We start from the raw sequence: 22,638 nt of genomic DNA on the forward strand, positions 1-22,638 counted from the left end.
CTAGGTCCTTGGGTGCTGCCTTTTGACTGAGTCCAAATTTTACAGAATAAATTTTTTTATTAAGGGGATTTGTTCTTTGTAGTTTGCATTCAATTGAAGGGCTGCACCTGAGGACCCAGAGGACCATATGTGGCCTTGAGGCCAAAGGTTTCCCCACTCCTGATCTAAGAGTAGCAAAGACCAGGAGCTGCAGCAACCAGTCCAGGGACCCCAGATCCCCAGCCCTCTGTCCTGAGATACCATATAAGACCCTGAAGATTCATTGCTCTGAACTAATGCATTCTAACGCCAGAAGGTAGAGATAAACATAGAAAGACAGGTGACCCAGATTGATTATAAACAAGACTACCCAACCCCAAAAGTGCTACAAGAGGCAGAGCCTGGCCTTGGCATAAAATTCCCATTTAGGAACTAAAGTGAAAATTATGTAGACTACTATATAAAGTATTATTAAGAGACGCAAAGATGCCAAAAATCCAACCTAGAAGGAGAGATCAACTCTATAATAATTATACACAAAGACTCAAAGAAAAAAAATCTTCCCATACATAAATATGTTGAAGAAATGAAGCAGAAAGAATCCAAAAGAAATGAAATGTTGGACAGAAAGAATTAGAAGGAAAATAAGCTATAGAACAAAAAATGATAAAAGCTCACCTAAACAATGAACTACTTGAATACTAGAATAGACCAAACACAATTCAATGACTGAGAGAGCAAGAAGTATTAGAACAAAATCAAAAGACTGAGAAAATACAAGAAAATTATTGTAGGCTATGTGATTTCAAAAACAACTCTCCTGGGAAACAACAGGAAGAGATAATTTGAGAATCCTTGCTCTCCCTCAAAATGATGATTTTTTTTAGAAGACTGGACACTGTAGTTAAAGAAATCATAAATGAAAACTTCCCAGACTCCAATCCATCCTCCATTCACCCACCAAAGTGATTTTCCTAAAGTATAGATCTGGTCATGTCACCCCACTACTCAGTAAACTCCAATGCCTCCCTGTCATCTCCAGGATCAAATACAAAATGCTCTGTTTGACATACAAAACTTCATAATCTAGCCCCTTCCTACCTTTCCAATTTGCTTATACCTTATTCTCCACTTTGAATTCTTTGATCCAGTGACACTGGCATATCTACAAAAAAAAGACCCTCTATCTCTCAGCTGTGGGCATTTTTCTGGCTATCACCTGAGTCTGGAATACTCTCCCTCCTCAACTTCACTTACTGTCTTTCCTGGCTTTTTTTAGTCCCAACTAAAATCCCATCTTTTCCCAGGAGCCTTCCCTGACCCCTTTTAATTCTTGTGCCTTCCCTCTGCTAATTAACTTGTTTGCATATATATGTATGTTGGTATGCTACCTCCCCCATTAAGTTATGAAGCTTCTGGAGGATAGGGACTGTCTTTTGTCTCTTTTTCTATCCCCAGTGCCTTGCATATAGTAGGTACTTCATAAATGTTTAATTGATTGATCAGACCTATTAGAACTAGGAGACAGTGAAAATAAAAGGAATCTACAATCACTCTCTTGGGGGAAAAAAACTCAAAAAGGAGAAGCCCTGGTAGTATCATAGCCAATAATCAAAGCTCCGTATGAAAGGAAAAATACTTCGGGAAGGCAGAAGGAAAGAATTCATACATCAAGAAACCACAGTCTCCCATAAGTATAGTATAAATGAGAAGAGATATGGAATGCAATATTCTAAAAGGCAAAAGATAAGATCTTACAACCAAGAATAACTTAACCCGTAGAGGTGAACATAATCCTATAGGAGAGGAAATGGACTTGTAGTGGAATAGAAAAATTTCCAGAATTCCTGATAAAAATAACAGAGCTGAACAACAATTTTTTGGAGGGGTGAAGGCAGGGCAATTGGAGTTAAGTGACTTGCCCATAATCACACAGCTAGTAAGTGTGTCAACTGTCTGAGGCCGGATTTGAACTCGGGTCCCTCTGATTCTAGGGCTGATGCTGTATTCACTGTGCTACCTACCTGCCCTGAACAGGAATGTTTCGAGAGAAACCTAGAAAGTTAAATTTATTTGAGCAATGGGAAGGGATGTATGATTGAGGGTTGACATATTAATGCAAGAGGGAAGAAACTAAGTTTCCCTTCAGAATTTTAATGTATTCAAATGGCATTGAGGGAGTTAAATAAAAACAGGACCTGGGAGTGGATTAGTTCTGTTCTGAGGTTTTTAAGATAGAAAAAAAGAAGAAAGGTAAAAGGAATACAGTTGTTTAGGAAACAGAAAGAAGATGAATGGAACTTAACTATTTCTTATAATTGAGGGTGCATGAGAAGATTATATCAGTATGGAGGAAGGAGCGAAAGAGTAAGCAGGTATTAGACGAACCTATGTGAACTGGAAAAAGGAGGGTCAAACACACACAGAATTAGTGTATAATATATCATAAACTTTATAGGGGAACAGGTAGAAATAGGGAACTATTGATGAGAATAATACTGTAGAAGAAAGAGCTGCAAGCAATAACAAAAATACTTTCTTAAATGGAAGTGATCATTCAAAGAAAAGAAAATATCGGGAAATGGAAGAGGTCCCCATCTATTGGTGAATGGCTGAACAAACTGTGGTATGTTAATATAATGGAATATTATTGTGGGGTGGCAGAGGAAAAATGATGGAGTACTAGGCAACAGTACAGCAAGCTTTCCACCCTTCCCTCCTGCCCTACCCCCCAAAAAACTCCAAACACATCTAGACAGACCAAATCCTGATGGAGAAATACAAGAAGAAAAGTCATATAAGTCATTTTTCTAACCAAGGCTGCCATAGGAGGCAGACAGAAAGGTCTGTGGATTCTGAGTAGGTGGTTTAGTCTGGAGCAGCTATAGGTGGAGCATTCTGGAGCTAGGAGAGGCTGTGCACTGGGGCAAAAGGAGGTCCCACACTCATATGCAGGCAACCCATGTGGGGGCATTGCAGGTAGTAAGAATAGGTACCATCTGGCAGCTTTGACAGCTGCTACACAATTTCAAGTCATAGATCCTGGGCAGATTGAAGAAAGGGACCTTGTCAAGGGGGTGTCTTTCCAAGATAGGTGCACTGCAGGCCCTAGTCTGTGAAGAACAAAGTCAGGAGCAAATAGTGATATTATGGCTCAGATCCCAAGAACAAAGAAGGGTCTCAGGTTTAACTTACAGCATAGTCAAAATGCTGCAGTGGCTGTAGGGTAGGAATCCCAAACCAAAGGGAAAGTCTGTAGTTCTGTCCTTTAAAAGCAGCAGAATTTCTCAGTGGCTGAGTCAAGCAGCAATCTACTGTTTCTCAGACCAAAACCCATGTAAAGAATTTACAGAACTCAGACCAAGGGTGAAAAAATTAGACTGCCTTAAAATAGGTCACTTTTGGAGCACCAAAAGCTTTTAGTCACTAGCCTGAGTTGTTTCTGAGATACTAGAATAACATAATCTTTGGGACTCCAGAAAAAGCAGCAAATGGGCCTTCTTTCCAGAAATGCAGAACCTAGCTCTGACATCAAATTGGGAATTAGGAAATAGGCTGGACTAATGAGCAAATAAAAAAAATAATTTAATCCTAAAAGCTACTATGGTGACTGGGATGTTCAACACATAAACATAAAAGAAGAGAATGACTCCAAAATATCTAAAATCAAAGTCTCAAAGGAAAACACAGCTTGAGCACAAGTTCAACTGAGGTTCCTGGAAGACATGAAGCAAGAGTTTTTTATTTAATTTGTTTTAATCAGCCTTCTTGCTCTCTCACTGCAACCCACCCCCACCCTCAACTGAGAATGAGAAACAAAACCCATTACAAATGTATAGTCAATCAAAACAAATTTCTGCATTTGCCATGCCCCCCAAAATATTTTTTCTCATTTTACATTCTGAGTCTTTCACTTTTCCATCAGTAGATAGATAGTATGTTTCATCATTACATTAGTTCTCTGGAATCATGGCTGCTCATTATGCAGACAAGCCTAATAGTATTCCTTCACATTTTTATGCCATAACTTGTTCATCCATTCCCCAATTTATGGGCACCTACATCCCCTTAGATTCTTATCCTTTGCCACCTCAAAAAGAGCTATAAATGGAGGTCGGAGGTTTGGCTTTGGTTCCAGGCTAGAGGGGAGAGCGGGAGATCTGGGGCAAGAGATACCATTTCCCATATCCCAGGGCTAGAGGTGATTACAAAAATCAGGTTATTATCACAAAAAAAATGCACAGGCAAAAAAGAAAGAATCCAAACATAGAAACATATTATGGGAATAGAGATGACCAGGGTTCATCTTCAGAGGAGAATACTAAAGAAAAGAAACCCCCAAAGAGCAACATCAAATGGTCACTTTCCCAAAAAGAATTTATAGAAGATCTTTAAAAAGACTTTAAAAATCAAATGACAAGAGATGGAGGAAAAACTAAAAAAATAAAAACAAGTAAAACAAGAAGGTTATGAAAGTCAACCAATTGAAAAACGAGATCCAGAATCTCAAGGAGGAAAATGGCAGCTTGAAAATTAGAATTGGGCAAAGTGAAGCCAGTGAAATTATAAGAGATAAAGAAATAATTAAACAAAATATGAATGAAAAAATAGAAGAGAAGTGAAACAACAAAAACAATAGATTTAGAGACTAGATCAAGAAGAGAAAATATAAAAATAATCAGAGTAACAAAGTTATGATCAAAGACAGAATCTTGATACAATAATACAAGAAATAATAAACGAAAATTGTTCTGAAGTGTTAGAACAAGGCAAGGAAGTAGAAATAGAAAAAAATCCATTGATCACCATTTAAAAGAGGTCCTATGAGGAAAACTCATAGGAATATCATAGTCAAATTTGGAAACCCCCAGCTCAAGGATAAAATATTAAAAGCATCAAGATAAAAGCAATTTAAATATGATGGTGCCACAATTAGAATTACACGAGACCTAATAGCAGAGACATTAAAGGACTGCAGATCTTGGAACACAATATGTTGAAGAGCAAAAGACCTGGGGCTCTGGCCAAAAATATCATACCCTGCAAAGTTAAGTATTATCCTGAATGAAAAAAAATGGACATTTGATAAACTCTGAGACTTTCAAGACTTTGTTACAAAATATACTCAACTAAATAGAAGATTCAACATACAAGAACCAAGAGACTCTAAGGGATTCATAAGGACAGACTGTTTACCTTTTATATTACATAAAATGTAATCTGTGTGTCTAAGATTCTTATTAATAATTGTTGAGCTCATAAGAAAGGGGGATAAACCTGACTATGATGTTAACTTAAAAAGTAAAACCATTTAGAAACAGCTAAAAAGAGTAATTATACAAAAGAAGTGCAAGAGGAGGAAAGGATACAGAGGATTTAGATGGGAAGGAGGGCTGGTAGTTCTGGTAACCTACCCTCATTGGGAATGGGTTTAAGAGGGAACAATACATATATATTTAGAAGAGTATAAAAGTCTTCTAAATTTAGAAGAAATAAAATGGTAGGGGTATAGTGAAGGGGGGAGAGGACAAGGGTGGGATTAGGACAAGGGGGGATTTTTAGAGGGGAGAATGAGGGAATAGGTAAAGGGTGTTTAGATTAATGGGAATGGGAAGATAGGGAAGGGATTCTTGGGGGAAGACAAGTAATAGGGCAGAGTGGTTGGTGGAGGAGGGGGATAGGCAAGTAATAGGGCAATGTATTGGGTAGAAGTAAAGTAGAGGAGGCAGGAGAGATAGGAAACGAGATATGTACAAACAAAAAGTTCAGGAGTTGAGTATGTTTGGGAAAGTATGTGTCTATATACACATGTGTATAGATATAAATGTAGGTATATGTCACGAGCTCCCGAAGCCTCGTGACTATGCTCGGGGTTCCCCCCAAGCCCCAGGCCTCTGCCTAAGCAAAGGACCTGATCTCGCGGACAATGTACGGGGTGGGAGCCGAACAAGATGGTGAATGACTCCGTTTATTATTTCAGCAAGCAGCACATTTATACCTTTAGTGACGTAGGTACACTCTTTGGTTACGTGGGTGAAAGACAGGTAAAGCTAATACACCTGGGTCCTAGGACCGCCCTGACTCCACCTACTCTCCTCCCCTTCTCCTCCCACACTACCCAAAGCTCCCTGCGGGCAGGCAGTCCAGGCAAAGACCAGAAACTCCACGTGGTCAGGCAGCCGGAAGTTCCACATGCTCTGCCAGAGAGCCGGAAGTTCCACGTGGTCAGGCAGGTCCGACCTGGAATCGCTAGGGAGGCAACAAAGGAGAGACCCCTCCTCCTGGCTCCACCCACATCCCAGAGCCCTGAGTCTATCTCAGCAGGCCCCTGGGCCTGGAGGTCTGAGGAGAGCAGGGCTCAGCTCTAACTCAGCCCGTAACAGGTATATATCTGTATGTTTATGTATATATCGAGAAACATATCTAAACTATATTGTAGCCTTTTGGGTGTGGGGGGAGGGGAAAAAGAACAAAGTTAAAAAGTGCACAGCAGAGAACAAAAGAAAACACAAGGAAGCAAAGAAAAGATGGACAATTCTCAACACAAGGTGTATTATTTATCATACAGGCTTTCTTGAAAAGAAAATTTATTGTTACATATTTTGAATTCTCTCTTATGTTATGCTATGCACGTGATATGCTTTTTTCTTTCTTTGTATTTAAGTTTCAATATTTAAGTTTATGATATGTTTTTGTTTCTTTTCTCTATTCTGTGTTTGTGTTCTGGTAAAATTTTAAAAAAAAATTAAAAGATCTATAAATACTTTTTGTACATTCCTAGAGTTTGTTTTGCTTAAAATTAATCCCTCCCTTAATCTACTCCCCTCCTAATTTTCCCTCACCCTTTTACTGCTTTTCCCCTTTCCCTCCTATTTTCATGTTAAGAGAAGATTTGCATGCAGTAGTGTTTGTGTGCATTCTTCCTTCTACTGATCGGTTAAGATGAGTGAGGTTCAAATGTTATTTGCTCCCCTCACCCCTTCTGTGTGTATGTATGTGCTTTTACATTCTGTTTATTTGAGATACTTTTCCCTCACCTTCCTTTCCCTTCTCACCTAGTATATTCTTTTTCCCCTTTCTTTCCATTCTTAGCATCATCAAGAATAACCACTCTCAGGCCTTTTCTAATTAGACTCCCGCTCTGAAACCTGATGATGATAGGGTTCATAAGATACACATATATCATCTTTTCATATTTCAGTGTAAGCAACTTATCTTTGTTTAGTCTATCATTTTTTATTTATGTTTACCTGTTTATGCTTCTTTTCACTCCTATGTGTGAACTTCAAAAGTTTTTCAGGCCTTTTTTTATCAGGAATGCTTGGAAATCTTCTATTTCTTTTCCAATTTCTTCCTCAAGTGCTCTCCTATCAGCTCTGTTGGTTCAAAGTGGCAGAATTGTAGGCTGCCCTTTGGTCTGTGTTTCCTGCCTTGATTATTCCTCTACAAGCTAGGCTAGATGCTAAAAATTAAACTCTTTTCTAAGCTTGAGATCTGAGCCACACCACTACTGTTCCTCTTTTCTGAACTTCCTGCTTTCTCAGTACAGTGCTGAGAGCCTTCCTGTCTGGGAAAAGCAAAGCCACCACTACGTTGTACCATGCACAAGTCCCCTTCTCACTCTGCTCTGGGTCTGTGAACAAGATTGAGTAATGGGGCGACAAAATTTCCAGTTTACACCTATCCCCGTTGCAGTGCACCATATGGATCTGAGGGTGTTCCAGTATGGGTCTGGGACCTCTTTTTATGCTGGTACACAACTTCTCCCTGGGTGCTGGAGTGCTTCACACTCTAGGTACCCCTCCCTTGGTCCTGTCCCCAGTGTGTGCAGACTTTTCTGTTTCCATATGCCTGCCTTGGCTGGACAAAGGACTCACTGTGATTTTTTTCTGAATTTCTCTATCAGAATTTGGTCTGGTGCATTTTATAGACCTCTTTGGTAGAGTCATAGACAGGAGCTTAGTTTTATGGCTTCCTTTTACTCCACTATATTGGCTTTGCCTCCAAAGCAAGAGTTTAAAAAAGTTTTAAAATGTTTTTATAAATGGAATTAAGAGTATTTGAGGAAAAAAATGGAAGAGAAATGTATGTGTGTGTATGTGTGTGTGTGGGAGAGAGGGGGGGTGGAGAACGAGAGGGAGAAGGAGAGGGAGAGGGAGAGGGAGGGAGGGAGAGGGAGAGAGGGTGCACTGTGAAAGAAAGGGAATTAATTAGTAGCTTGTCGCAGGAGGTACAAAACCTTGCCCAAGCAAAAACTTTCTGAAAATGGAATGGACCAAAAAGAAGCCAATGACTTCATGATATAAGAAATATTAAGACTGGAAAAATAGAAGAAAATGTAACGCATTTCATAGCAAAAACCACTGACCTACAAAACAGATTGAGAAAAAGAAATTTTAAGAATCATTGGACTCTCTGAATGCCATAACCAAAACAAGAGCCTAGACACAAACAAAACCAATTCAGCTAAAGTTAGAAGAGGTAAATGGAAAAGAAAAATATAGCAAGTTTCTCTGATAAAGGTTTCATTTCTTAAAAAAATATGGAGAACTGATTAAAATTTAGAATAATGAGTCATTCCCCAATTGATAAATTGGTCCAAGGATATGAAAAGGCATTTTTCAGAAGATGAAATCCAAGCTATTAAAAGCCATATACCTATACACTAATACCTAGAGCAAAGTAAATTAACTGAATACATTGGATCCAACAATACCACCACTAGGTTTATCCTTCAAAGAGATCAAAGGAAGAAGAGGAAAAAGAACCCATATGTACAAAAATATTTTTAGCAGCTGTTGTGTTGGGAAAGAATTAGAAATTAAGAAGGTACCCATTAATTGGGGAATGATTGAACAAAATATGGCAAATGAATGTAATAAAATACAGTTGGGCATTAAGTTCCTCCTATGTGCCAGACACTTTTGTATCCCCAAATGCTGACGATTAAATAAAGGTGCTTTCAGATAAATGTAAGAGGACATATGAACTGATGTAGAGCAATGAGGGCAGAACCAGCATAATAATTTGTACAATAATAATATTTTAAATACAAACAACTTGGAAAGCCTCAGAAACTTTTATCAGCACAATCAGAAGCCTTAGATACAAGTCATTCATATTTATTACAAGAGTTTTGTTTTATTTCTTTTTCAAGGTGGTAGAAGATAAAGAAATGGATTTTTATTGAAAAGAAAATTACTTTTTTTTAAAAAAGATAAAGGTTTAGTGAGCTGCCTCACAAATGTTAAAATTAATTATCTGGAATATAAAGGAAACTGTGAACAAAGTTACCAAGCCATCTATGATTAATTTGCAAGGCTAACATTTGCATAGCAAATCAGGTCATCTGACTCCTCAAAGATCAGAGACAAGGAGAGATTTACAGAGCTGGTTTTTATAAAGAAGAATAAAAAAAATTACAGAACCTTATTTTGAATATAATTCAATTGGACAGGGAAGGTCACCTTACTAGTTAGCTTCTACCTGCCTTTCTTAATCGTACTCAGAAGACCTTTCCTTTTATAACAAGAAAATGTACTGGAAAAGAGGAACTTGTGGTCAGTAGTTAGCAATCAACCCACTCCCACCCCGTTTCCCCACTTAGAAGATTCCATTACTTAACTTAGACTACAGCTCAAGAAAACAGAAACAGAAAGTCAGGCACCAACACTCCCTCCACTTTAGGCTTGGCTTGTGGCCTTTTCAAGTTGAAGAATTTACCATCAGTGTGGTAGCTGACCTTGATGCCATGTTCATCTTCATTGAAAGCATTTGACAAAATGGTTGAAAACATCATACTAAAAAGCACAGGAGCAAGCAAACAGCCTTGTTTCACTCCATTGGTGACTGGGAAAGCACAAGAGCATTGTCCGTTATCCAGAACACAAGCAAGCATGCCATCATAAAATTGATGTACTTCTCTGGGCAACCAAATTTTGGCATAATTTTCCATAAACCCTCATGACCAACAGTATCAAAGACCTTGGTCAGATCTACAGATGTGTACAGACCTCTGTTCTGCTCCTGGCATTTCTCCTGGAGTTGTGTGGCAGCTGTGTGTGTATATATGTATATATATGTATGTATATATATGTATATGCACATGCACACACATACACACACACACACACACGCCACTATAGGTATCACTAAACTCTGGCAAGAATCTTGCTAGCAATGACTGAGAGCACTGCCCCACCTCCATGATTGTCACGGGACAATCTATGTACTTTACCTTTATACAGATGGACAGTGGAAGTATCCTTGAACTCCTGGAGCATAACCTTATCTTGCCATATAACCTGGAAAATTGTTGTATGCCTGTGACACCTGGACAGTATACCAGCACCATGCCAAGAAACTGAATTGCTTCCCTTTGAATTGTCTTAGGAAGATTCTGAAGATCACCGGGCAGGGTAGGATACCAGACACTGAGGTCCTTTCTTAAACTCAACTGCCAAGCATTCAAACTCTGCTTCAGAGTGCACAACTCCGATGGGCTGGCTACATTGTTTGAATGCATAACATATACTTGCCCAAAAGACTATTTTATGGAGAACTTACATAGGGCAAGTGTTCACGTGGTGGTCAGAAGAAGTGATACAAGGACACTCTCAAGGTCCCTTTTAAGAACTTTGGAATTGATTTGTGACATGAGAGACACTGGCACAGGACCACTCAGCATGGCATGCCCACATCAGAGAGGGTGCTGTGCACTTTGAGCAAAGTAGAAGTGAAACAACTCAAAGGAAACACAGAATACACAAATTTGGAGAATCCACCCCAAATGTTCACATGGATTATTTGTGCCTGATTTGTGGTAGAACATTCGAAGCTCATGTTGGTCTGATCAGCCACGGTTGGACACACTGAAACTTGACTCTAGCATAGTGATGCCATTTTGGTACTCCTAGAAGGAAGGGCAGCAATCAGCACTGAGCGGCAGGTCAAGAAATCAAAGGGGTTATCTACTAAGAGTGGAAAAGAAACTTAACCTTTAGCTAACCTTTCTCAAGCTGCTAGAAAGGGGAACTTAGCCTCTGGTCAACACCCCTTTCTGCTAGAAACTGGAAAGGGGAATTTAGCCTTTAAAAAGAGTAATCCTATAATTATTTTATTATGTCTTATTCTCAGTGATCTGTTACTAAATGATAAAGTCTTCTCAATCTATTCATTAACTCTCTGTAGGTAACCTAGACTAAGGAGACTATGTTAGTTTGACTTAGCTGTTAGGGCTAGCCTTTCCTTAAAGAAACCATCCTGCTTATTATTTCTTATAGCCCAATAGTATTCCATCACAATCCGGTATTATAACTTGTTCAGCAATTGCCCAGTTGATGGGTATCTCCTCGATTTTCAATTCTTTGCCACCACAAAAAAAGAGCTGCTATAAATATTTTTGTATATTTGTATACAGGTTCTTTTTCATTTTCTTTGATCTCTTGAGATACGGACCTAGTAATGGTATTGCTATGTGAAAGGATATACAGAGTTTTGTAGCCCTCTGAATATAGTTCCAAATTGTTCTCCAGAATAGTTGGACCAGTTCACAACTCCACCAACAATGCATTAGAATACCTATTTTCCCACATCCCCTCCAGCCTTTGTCATTTTCCTTTTCTGTTGTGTTAGCCGATCTGATAGGTATGAGGTGGTGTACCTCAGAGTTGTATAATTTGCATTTCTCTAATCAACAGTGATTTTGCACATTTTTTATGTGACTGGTAATAGCTTTGATTTCATCTTCTGAAACCTTCTTGTTCATATCCTTTGATCATTTATCAACTGAAGAATGGCTATTATTTTTGTAAATTTGGCTCAGTTCCCTACATATTTAAGAAATGAGACTTTATCAGGTCCAGATAGAGAAATGATGGATTAGTACAGATTGAAGCATATTTTATTTCTTTCTAGACATAACTAATGTGGAAATTTTATTTGCATAACTATACATATTCACTGTAGTTTTATTTTTCAATGGGTGGGAGAGAGGGAGGAGGGGAAGAGAAAGAAAACAGAAAGTAAAATAATTGTAAAATGAGTGTATTTAAAGAAATAATAATAACAATAGCAGCAACTATAGCTGGTATTTCTATAGCAAAACTCTTTCATACTCTTTCAAAACTCTTTTTATCGTTTTTATCATTTGATCCTCACAAAAATCCTGTGAAGCAGGTGCTTTTCTTTATCCTCATTTTACAGATGGAAAACTGAGGTCAAGAGAAATGAAGTGACTTGCCTTGGGTCTTGCATTATTCTATCAAGATTCTTTTTTTGATCAGAACTTTCAGGTAGTCCAATTATTCTTATGTTTTCTGTTCTTGATCTATTCTCTATATCCCTTGTTTTTCTTATGAGATGTTTCACATTTTCTTTTTCATTCTTTATTTTTTTTTAATTTCTTCATCTCTTATAACTTCACTGGCTTCCCCTTGCCCAATTCTGATTTTCAAGTAGTCATTTTCTTCCTTAAGATTCTGGATCTCCTTTTCTAACTGGTTGACGTTCTTGTCATAATCTTGTTTCTCTTCTATTATTATTCTTTTTCTTTTTAATTTTTCCCCAGTCTCCCTCATTTGATTTTTAAAGACTTTTTTTAAGTTCTTCAATGAATTCTGTTTATGCAGGTGACCATTTGACATTATTTTTTGGAGTAGAAGAGGGTTTCTTTGCTTCAGTATCTTCCTCTGAAGGTGAACCCCAGTCTTCTCTATTCCCATAGTAGTCTCTATGTTTAGATTCTTTCTGCTTTGCCTGTGCAATTTTTTTTGAGTGATAATTTAGTGTTTACAATCACCTCTCATTCTGGGGTATGGGGGATGGTACCTCTGGCCTTTGATCCTCTTCAGTTCTCCCCTCTGGCCTGGAACTTGAACCAAGACCTCTAGCCTCCTGTAAGTGCCCACAGCCAGTGGCGTCCCTGCTCCACTGCTTCTGCATTCATCGGGCATATGCTGGTTCCTTCTTGCCCCAGCCACTCTGCAGCACAGCTCGATCTGGTGTTACTCATCAGTAGAGGTTCGCTAGATCTTCCTCAGCTCAGATGTCCAACTCCCCTCACTGTCCCAGGGGTGAAAGTTCTGTGGCTGGAGCCAGCTAACCCCCAGGACTTGCCACTACTTGTTAAAGCTGACCCTAGCCTGGACATATTTTTTTTTCTTCAGGTCTTCTCACATTGGCCCAAAAGGCTCCCTTTTCTGCCCCTACTCTTATTTGTTTTCATGGCTCTATGTTCACCCAGAGGTGCTATTTATCTGTTTTGTGGAGGAAAATCTTGAGAGCTTAAAATTTTCTGACCTACTCCACCATCTTCCCAGAATGCTGCTACGGTTTTCTAAGTTCCCTTTCATGAGTGCTATGTTTCAGGAAAACTGGACTATTTGCTGTTCACTGTAAATACATTCCATTTTCCACTCCCTGACTTTTTCTTTTTTTTTTTTGCATGGCAGCTCAGAAGTCGTTTCTTCAGCTACACTCAATATTTTCCCAGTTACATGTAAAAACAACTTTAATGGTTTTTTTTTAATTTTGAGTTCCAAATTCTCTCCCTCCCTTTCACCTCTCCCCCTCAAGCAATTTGATATGGGCTATATGTGTGAGTCATGCAAAACACATTTCCATATTGTCATATTGTGAAAAAAAACACAGACAGAAAAAAAATAGTATTCCTCGGTCTGCATCCAAATTCCATCAGTTCTTTCTCTAGAAGTGGATGACATTTTTCATTCTAAGTACATAAGAATTGTCTTAGATCGTTGCATCACTAAGACTAGCTAAGTTATTCGCAGTTAATCATGGTACAATATTGCTGTTACTGTGTACAGTGTTCTCCTGGTTCTGTTCACTTTACTTTGCACCAGTTCATATAAGTCTTTCCAGGTTTTTCTGAAAGCATCCTGCTCATCATTTCTTATGGCACAATAGTATTCCATCACAATCACATACCACAGTTTGTTCATTCATTCCCCAATTGATGGACATTCCCTCAATTTCCAATAATTTGCCACTATAAAAAGTCAATCCCTGACTTTTTCCCAAGCTGTTCTCCAACAGCCTAGGATGATATCCCTCTTCACCTCTCCCTCTTGGAACCACTAGCCCCCTTCATGGCTCAGCTCAAGTGCTACCTCTTTCTGTTGGCCTTTTCTAATTCTCCCACTTATTAGTATCTATCCCCTAGAAAATCACTTCGTATTTATTATGTATATAATTTGTAATTACTTATTTTTATGTCACTTCTCCTTCTATCCAGTATGTAATCTTCTTGAGGTTAGGAAAAATTCAATTTTTTTATTCCTTATATCCCTGGTGCATAGTACAGTGCCTGGCACATTGTGGTTTATTGATTAGTTAGATGTGATAGAATGTAAGCTCTTTGAGAGCAGGGATTATTTCATTCTTGGTAATTGAATCCCCAGCATCTAGAACAGGACTTTATACTTCTTATCAGGCTGTACCCAGAACTTCACCTCTTCATCCTGAAAGATCATTTCAGCCCTGGGATTTACTTCTCTGAAGTACCCCCCCCCCACGCCCCCGCTAAGCTCCATTTAAGGATACCTGGGCCAGCTGTCTCTTCATTTCTCACCAGGCTGCATTCTGAACTTTAATATACCTTCCTTTTCCCTTACCTGTTCAGCTTCCTTATTTATGTTGTCTTTCCCATTAAAATATAAGCTCCTTGAGGATAAGGACTGTCTTTTGTTTGCTTGCATTTGCTTTCCAGCGCTTAGCCCAGTGCCTGGCACAGAGGAAGTGCTTAATAAATACTTGTTGACTTACTGACATTTAATAAATTCTGGTGAATTGAGTAATTGAGGTAGAGCATAAATGGAAGTTTCTAACACCTCTCAAAGAGCACAGGAGAGCTTAGAAGGTAAAGACAGAGTCATAGACATTGTTCATGGATATATGGATTGTTGGTTGAAGGAGAGCTATTTCTCTCTCCCTCTCTCTCTCTCTCTCTCTCACACACACACACACACACACACACAAGCACATGCACACATTAATGAAATACAATATGAAATCAGTGAGGTATAGAGGAACTGGGGATTTAAAGAAAAAATTTTTGAGCAAGTGAGATATAGGTTATGTATGTATGTATGTATGTATGTATGTATGTATGTATGTATATGAGCACAGACTAAATGAAAGCACTTCCTTGCAGTGGTAAAGTTCCTTGCTGAAATTAGAAAAATGTGAACCTTTAATAGTTTATGTCTATTGAGTTTGAGGACTTTCCTTTATAATACTCTGAAGTACAAGTATAAAAGTAGGTGGATGAGATGATCTAGACACAGGGGTTAGCAGGTTGGTTGGGAATAGTGGAAAGTCATGGGGATAAGAGGAAATCAGGAATACTGGAGAGTGCGGCATTGAAGTCCTTGTTTGACTTGTCATACTTGACTATAGGGAGAACAACTAGAAACATTAGTTTAAGTAAGACAGAAGCAAATTAAGCTTATAGAGGGGATTCCTGGTCAGGTGTGGATTAATCTAAATGTCTTCTGATGTCCCTTGCAACTGAAATTCAGAGCTTCCATGATAGAATTCTCCATGAAAAGGAAATTGTCAGTAGACTGAGTTGTATCAAGCTTAAGTCATTAAAAATATAAATGAAGATGGAAACAAAGTTCGTTTTTTGTGGAGTGTACTTTCTTTTGTTGTTCTTCATAATCTGTGTCAATTTCATTCCTGGAGGATTGCTGAAACACATTCTTCCCATTTGACTTCATCCTTTTTGTTCTTGAACAATGGATTTAATTTTTTTACAGCTGGAGGAAAGCTCAGAAAGCACAGAAGCACTTATATAGTAATGTATAGTACAAAAGAATCAGGGATAATATAATATAAAACTTTATAATCACCATTACTATTGTTTTGACTTTGTAGTACCTAAATGATTTTAAGACCTACCATACATGTTCTTCAGAGACCTTTTAAGCAGTTTCACGAGCTTAGAACCACTGTATATCCCCGAGTAAGAGATTTTTGCTATACAAAATGCAACTGGATTTTCAGTTTCCTGTAAGTTTCACTGCAGAGGTCATTTCTAATTTTATATTTTGCAGATATGCCCATATTTCTTGGTAATTAGAAGGTTTTCCTGTTTTTCGATGTGTTCAAAAATTATCCCTTTTTATTTCTGCTGCATGCCTTACTAAGGGTACTATTTATCAGTTACCTTGACAGCCTCCCAAAGACAATTAACTTTCAGCTCTAGCTAAAGTGAAATGCTTTTTGGTACAGGGTTGGTAAGATGGTGGATTCCAAGATGGATCTCCAAGCCATCCAACTGTCTGCCTCGAATAAAGAGTTCCTGAGACAGGCCAGCAGAATGTCTTTAGAAGGAGATGAAATGGGTATTTATCTTAGTGACAGTGATGAAGAAGAGAAAAAACAAGATGACCAGCAGCCCCGTGAGCACCACTACCACTCTGTCAAATTCAATACAGGGGTAAGCAATCTTGCTTAGAACTGTAAGCCTGGAAGATTTGGTTAGCAAGCAAGGTACATGTATTGATTTCAGTATTTGAACTAAAAAAAGTTAGAAATATCATCAATGGAATACTCAGCCAGATTTAGGGCATATTGGCTGTTCTGTGCTGATCAATCAACCTTGTGATGCAGAAGTTACACCTTAAGAAGTTATTACAAGCAAAACTTTGGCAAAAATCATATTTGCTGTTCTTACTAGTGTCATCATTCTGTATCATATATTTTTGCTCTAAAATGTGATTTTTCAGCTGTCACCCAAGAGTTTGGTTACTGGTTCTTCCAGAGTTTAGTAAGCAATTTTGAGTTAGCTAAAGTGATTCATGCTGGTTAAACACATAGGATACTGTGTTTATTAATTTACATGTTGAACTTTAACTTTTTCATCTCTAAAGGAGAGCTTCTTTGAGGCAACAAACTAAAATTAGTAGTTAGACTATTTATTAGGAACTCAGAGAAAGGGAAATGGGCAGTTTTAAAACAAATTTCTGTTTCAGATGAATTAGAATTTTTATTTCAGTTTTTATTTCATTGGCGTCCTCTGATGCATGTGTAAGTTGACATGTGAAATGATTATTAATGGCTTGGTCACCAGGACTGAGAAAACAGGTACACAGAGATACATGTGTTAGTTGTAAAAATCATCCTTCCCTTTGTTTGTAGCTGCCATTTTTTCCGGATGCCTGAACTTTTGGAACTCTGAGGGTTATTTGTCTACTACCCTTACACTTAGTAAAGTCCACTGGCTCCTTGTCACCTCCAGGATCAAATACAAAATCTGCTTTTGGTGTTCAAAGCCCTTCAAAACCTAGCTGCATCCTGCTTTTCCAGGCTTCTTACACCTTATTCCCTTGCACATACTCTTTGATCAATTTACGTGGACCTTCTTGCTGTTCGTGAACAAGACACTATGTCTCAGCTTCAGGCATTTTCTCTTACTGTCCCCCATGCTCTTTCTCCTCTTCTCTACCTCCTGAATTCACTGGCTTCCTTCAGGTTTCCCTATGAGCAGTGGTGTCAAACAAAAATAGAAATGAGGACAGTTACTTGGCACATAAAGATCCTTACAAGCTGCATATTGACTTAGTTTTAAAATGTAATGTTATCTAGATTTTATTGTATTTTTAGTTATTTTGTTAAGTATTTCCTGCTTACCTTTTAATCTTGTTTGGGCATCTCCTGGAGTGTTGTGAGCAAAGGGTTTGACATCTCTGTTCTAGAAGAAACCTTTCCGAACTGCTCTTAATCCTCTTTTAATTTCTTCCTATTTATCTTGTATCTAGTTTATTTGTACATATTTGTTTGCTTGTTGTCTCCCCTATTAGACTGTGAGTTCTTTGAGAGAGAAGACTGCCTTTTCCCTCTTTTTGTATTCCCAGGCTTTAGCCCAGGGCCTGGTGCTTAATAAATGTTTACTGACTGAATCTTTATTTCAATATAATTAGTTTCCTTTGTCGTTTTATGTATTTTAGTTTATGCATTTAAAAATATCCTCCTGAGGATTCCACAGATTTCACCAGACTGTCAGAGGGGTCCATGATACAAAAAAAAACAATTAAGAACCTCTGTTTTTAAGTTATAACCTTTTAGTTTGGGCATAGTGTTCTAGATAAATAAAACTAAGAATTTTGAACTAAAAAGGACTTTATAAGTCCTTGAACCCCACTCTTTGACTATATAAATAGGAAGACTAAGGTCTAGAGAGGTGATTTGCCCCAGGACATGTAGCTAGTTAGTGGTAAAGCTAAAACTAGAAGCTAGGCCTCCTGACTCCCAGGCCAGAGTTTTTCTGTCTTCACACACTGCACCACTTACATGTGGTAAAAAAAGACAGTGGAAGTTAGCACTTGCAGGTTTTGTGGGAATTATTCATTTGAGCAATATGACAACTATGCTTATGCCAGAGGAGTAGTAGGATTCTTTTCTTTATGCTGCATAAAGATATTCAATGTATGTTCAGGAGGAATTCTTGTCTTTGTTTTGAGGGTTTTTTTAAATATTGTGGGTATGTGATAGTGATTTCAGAAATCAATCTTTTATCAAATAGTTTTTGTAAACATAAGCAGAAATTTTTTAGTCTAGTCTGCTTATTTTGATTATCTCTGCTTCACTACTTGTGTTGGCCAAGGCATTCTGTACAGGAATACCTCCCTGTTTTTTGACTACTATAAAACTATAGTCATATTGTGAGCTACAAGGAGTTTCAGTGTAAATATCTTGCTGCTGAGTGTGTTTCAAGGGGTATTCCTTTAGCATTTGAGTTCAACAGGATGGCCCCTGAGGTCTATTCCAACTATCAAATTTTATGATTCAGTAACCATTCTAATACTTTGTTTCTCTGTCCTTTTTAGATTTATCTGTACAGCCAGCAGTTCTATGCCATGTTAGTGAAGAGGGCTACCTTCAGTTTGCGTAATTGGAGGTTAATACTACTGCAAATTTTGGTACTTCTGACTTTTACTGCCATACTTCTGAGAGCCATCACCTTCTATTCAGAAGTGCAAGATGACCCTGAATTGGAGATGAGTTTGCGACAGTATGGCCGAACCATTGTGCCTTTCTCTATTTCTGGAAGGTCTGAACTGAGTGCGCGACTCAGAGGACATATTCAAGTTTTGCTAAAGGATGAGAAACAGGTGCCCCAGATGGTGAAAGGTAAGGGTCGCAATATGGTGGGAAGACTTTCTGACTGACTGGTTCCTCCAAGAACTTCCAATTTAAGGAGGAGACTCAGCCCCCCAAATGGCTTCATCCCTCTCTAGGTTGCACTGCTGAGTCATCTTCGTAGGACTTTCTTTGCCCAGTGCCCCAGAGCCGAATGCCTCCTCTCCTCATAACCCCTTCAGTTCCCTTTTACATGTTATCTTTCCCCACTAGAAGTTAAGCTCCTTGAGGGCAGGAACTTTCTGCTTCTGTTTGTACTGCCCGGCTTAACACAGTGCCTGGCACTTAGTAAATGCTTGTCGTCTGACAGTTCAACTCATTAATATATTTATTAAGTAGCTGCTATATAACAGATATTGTGCTAAGAATCTCATAGTGTAGCATTGTGTGCAATCTCACTGGGTACAGTGCTTCAGCTTCCTGGATTGAGTCTTTAGACAGTGGTAGGCCTTGTTTCTTAGGGCCAGCTCATTTTAAAATTACAACTCCCCAATTTCTCCTTGGGATAATTCCTTTCAGTTGGAATTATTCAGAGTGTTTCTGATTCTGAAATTTAATTTTTTTTTCCTGAAATGAAGTCTAAAGATAAAAATGATAAGGCAACTCTGGTTACACCTATTGAGTCATATGTTGACTTTAGTCTGTTTTTGGAAGAGGATATAAAATTGAAATAACACTGTATGGTATACTATGCATTTTTTTAATACAGAAAAAGATGATCATTTTAGTCTTATAGATAAGAGATTTTAGAATTTATTAATAAATATCACTAATCTGTATATGCTTTTCCTCAATAGATATTAACATATAATTCATTTTATTTTTTTACTTTATACAAATACTATTCACAGAATTCATTTATTTTTATCTTGCCTTTGTTTTTTATGTCACAGCCATTTCCTGATATTCTTCCCCCTTGTGTAATTCTTCCAGGTAATAAAGAAACATAGTGAACCAAGAGAAGGAAAGAATATTTCATCATTTGTTTTCTAGGACTAAGATTGATCATTGAAATTAATCTAGGTTTACCTGCCTTTTAGGGTTATTTTTCATTTGCCTTATTGTTGTCATTGTATATAACTAGGTCCTAATTAGTACAAATGTAATGAGGCTATCCCTCCTCTCTAGTGTGTGTCAGGGGAGTGTCATTTTGCATGTCTCAAAGAGAGGCAGAATAAACATTTCTAGCCCTTCTCCCTCTTACTTTAAATAATTCCAGAAGGGGATGCGGGAGGTTGGGGCCAAAAAACATGGCCACACTTCTCTTTTTAGAGTGAGGGGGTACCAGACTAGAATTATATCTATCTGCTCCCTTAAATATTATTGGTCAAGGTGGGTGTGGTTTTCAAGTTCGAGCTAAACTTCTGACTTTTTTCTAACAATTCAACACAGGCCACACATGTATCAATATGCAAAACACTTCCACAATAATCATGTTGTGAAAGACTGTATTTCCCTCCATCCTATTCTGTCCCCCTTTATTCAGTTTTCTCCCTTGACTTTGTCCCTTTTCAAAAGTGTTTGCTTTTGATTGCCTTCTCCCCCATCTGCCCTCCCTTCTATCATCCCCCCTTTCTTATCCCCTTCCCCCTGCTTTCCTGTGGGGTAAGATACCCAATTGAATGTGTATGTTATTGCCTCCTCAAGTCAAATTTGATGAGAGCAAGATTCACTCATTCCCCCTAACCTGCCCCTCTTCCCTTCCAACAGAACTGCTTTTTCTTGCCACTTTTATGTGAGATAATTTACTCCCTTCTATCTCTCCCTTTCTCCCTCTCTCAATATATTCCTCTCTCACCCCTTAATTTTATTTCATTTTTTAGGTATCATCCCTTCATACTCAATTCACCCTTGCCCTCCATCTCTCTCTCTCTCTCTCTCTCTCTCTCTCTCTCTCGATTTCTCTTTTTTGTTTTACCTTGTCATACTTCTCTTGATTCTTGTATTTGAAAATCAGATTTTCTCTTCAGCTCTGGTCTTTTCATCAAGAAAGCTTGAAAGTCCTCTATTTTCTTGAAAATACATATTTTGTCTTAGAGTATTGTACTCAGTTTTGCTGGGTAGGTGATTCTTGGTTTTAATCCTAGCTCCTTTGACCTCCGGAATATCATATTCCAAGACCTCCGATCCCTTAATGTAGAAGCTGCTAGATCCGGTGTTATTCTGATTGTGTTTCCACAATATTCACATTGTTTCTTTCTGGCTGCCTACAGTATTTTCTCCTTGACCTGGGAACTCTGGAATTTGGCAACAATATTCCTAGGAGTTTTCTTTTTGGGATCTTTTTCAAGAGGCGATCAGTGGATTCTTTCCATTTCTATTTTACCCTCTAGTTCTAGAATATCAGGGCAGTGTTCCTTGATAATTTCATGAAAGATGATGTCTAGGCTCTTTTTTTGATCATGGCTTTCAGGTAGTCCAACAATTTTTAAGTTATCTCTCCTGGATCTATTCTCCACGTCAGTGGTTTTTCCAAGGAGATATTTCACATTGTCTTCCCTTTTTTCATTCCTTTGGTTTTGTTTTATAATTTCTTGATTTCTCATAAAGTCACCAGCCTCTACTTGCTCCAATCTAATTTTTTTCAGTGGTCTTTTGAACCTCCTTTTCCGTTTGGCTAATTCAGCCTTTCAAGGCATTCTTCTCCTCATTAGCTTTTTGGAGCTCTTTTGTCATTTGAGTTAGTCTATTTTTTAAGGTGTATTTTCTTCATTATTTTGGGGGGTCTCCTTTAGTAAGTCATTGACTTGTCTTTCATGATTTTCTTGCATCACTCTCATTTCTCTTCCCAGTTTTTCCTCTACTTCTTTTCCAAATCCTTTTTGATCTCTTCCATGGCCTGAGACCAATTCATATTTTTCTTGGAGGCTTTTGATGTAGGCTCTATGACTTCATTGGCTGTATGTTTTGATCTTCTTTGTCACCAAAGAAAGATTCTATAGTCTGAGTCTGCATCCTTTTTCGCTACCTGGTCATGTTCCCAGCCAACTAATTGACTCTTTGAGCTCTTTGTCAGGGTATGACTGCTTGTAGAGTAGAGAGTACCCTTGTCCCAAGTTTTAGGGGCTGTGCTGCTGTTTTCAGAGCTATTTCTGTACAGCTGGCCCTGCCACAGCAGCACTCCTCCTCCCCCAAGAACCACTAACCAGGACTGCGACCCAGATCCAAGCAGAGCAAAGCTGCCTCTGCACCAGCAAAGCTCTCCTTGCACTCCTGCTCTGCTCCATCCCTTGATTCCTCCCACTGTATGAGCCAGGAACCCCGGAAGCAGCTGACACTGGAGGTCTGGAAGCAGCCACTGGAGCTTCCTGCTGCTGCCACCACCACTGCCAGCACCACCTCTGCTTCCCCCAGGGCTGGGACCGGACTGCTTTCACCCGGATTTAGCAGTTTTCCCACTAACCTGCTCTGTGGTTTTTGGCGTTTGTGGGTTGAGAAGTCTGGTAACTGCCACAGCTCAGAGTTTCATGGCTGTAAGACCTGCTCTGGCCGCCT

General features: G+C 38.6%; 1 protein-coding gene across 1 annotated transcript in view; it reads left to right on the forward strand.

The window, feature by feature from the left end:
* LOC118834192 (ATP-binding cassette sub-family A member 3-like) overlaps positions 1 to 22,638 on the forward strand; it is a 351,631-nt gene that overhangs the window by 264,526 nt on the left and 64,467 nt on the right. Inside the window, exons 19-20 of the mRNA XM_036741640.1 lie at positions 16,234 to 16,441; positions 18,831 to 19,134. Of these exons, the coding sequence (XP_036597535.1) occupies positions 16,234 to 16,441; positions 18,831 to 19,134 (512 nt within the window). The remainder of the gene's footprint in view (positions 1 to 16,233; positions 16,442 to 18,830; positions 19,135 to 22,638) is intronic.

Source organism: Trichosurus vulpecula, chromosome 1, assembly GCF_011100635.1.
Source record: "Trichosurus vulpecula isolate mTriVul1 chromosome 1, mTriVul1.pri, whole genome shotgun sequence".
In the NCBI taxonomy this organism is placed as follows: domain Eukaryota; kingdom Metazoa; phylum Chordata; class Mammalia; order Diprotodontia; family Phalangeridae; genus Trichosurus; species Trichosurus vulpecula.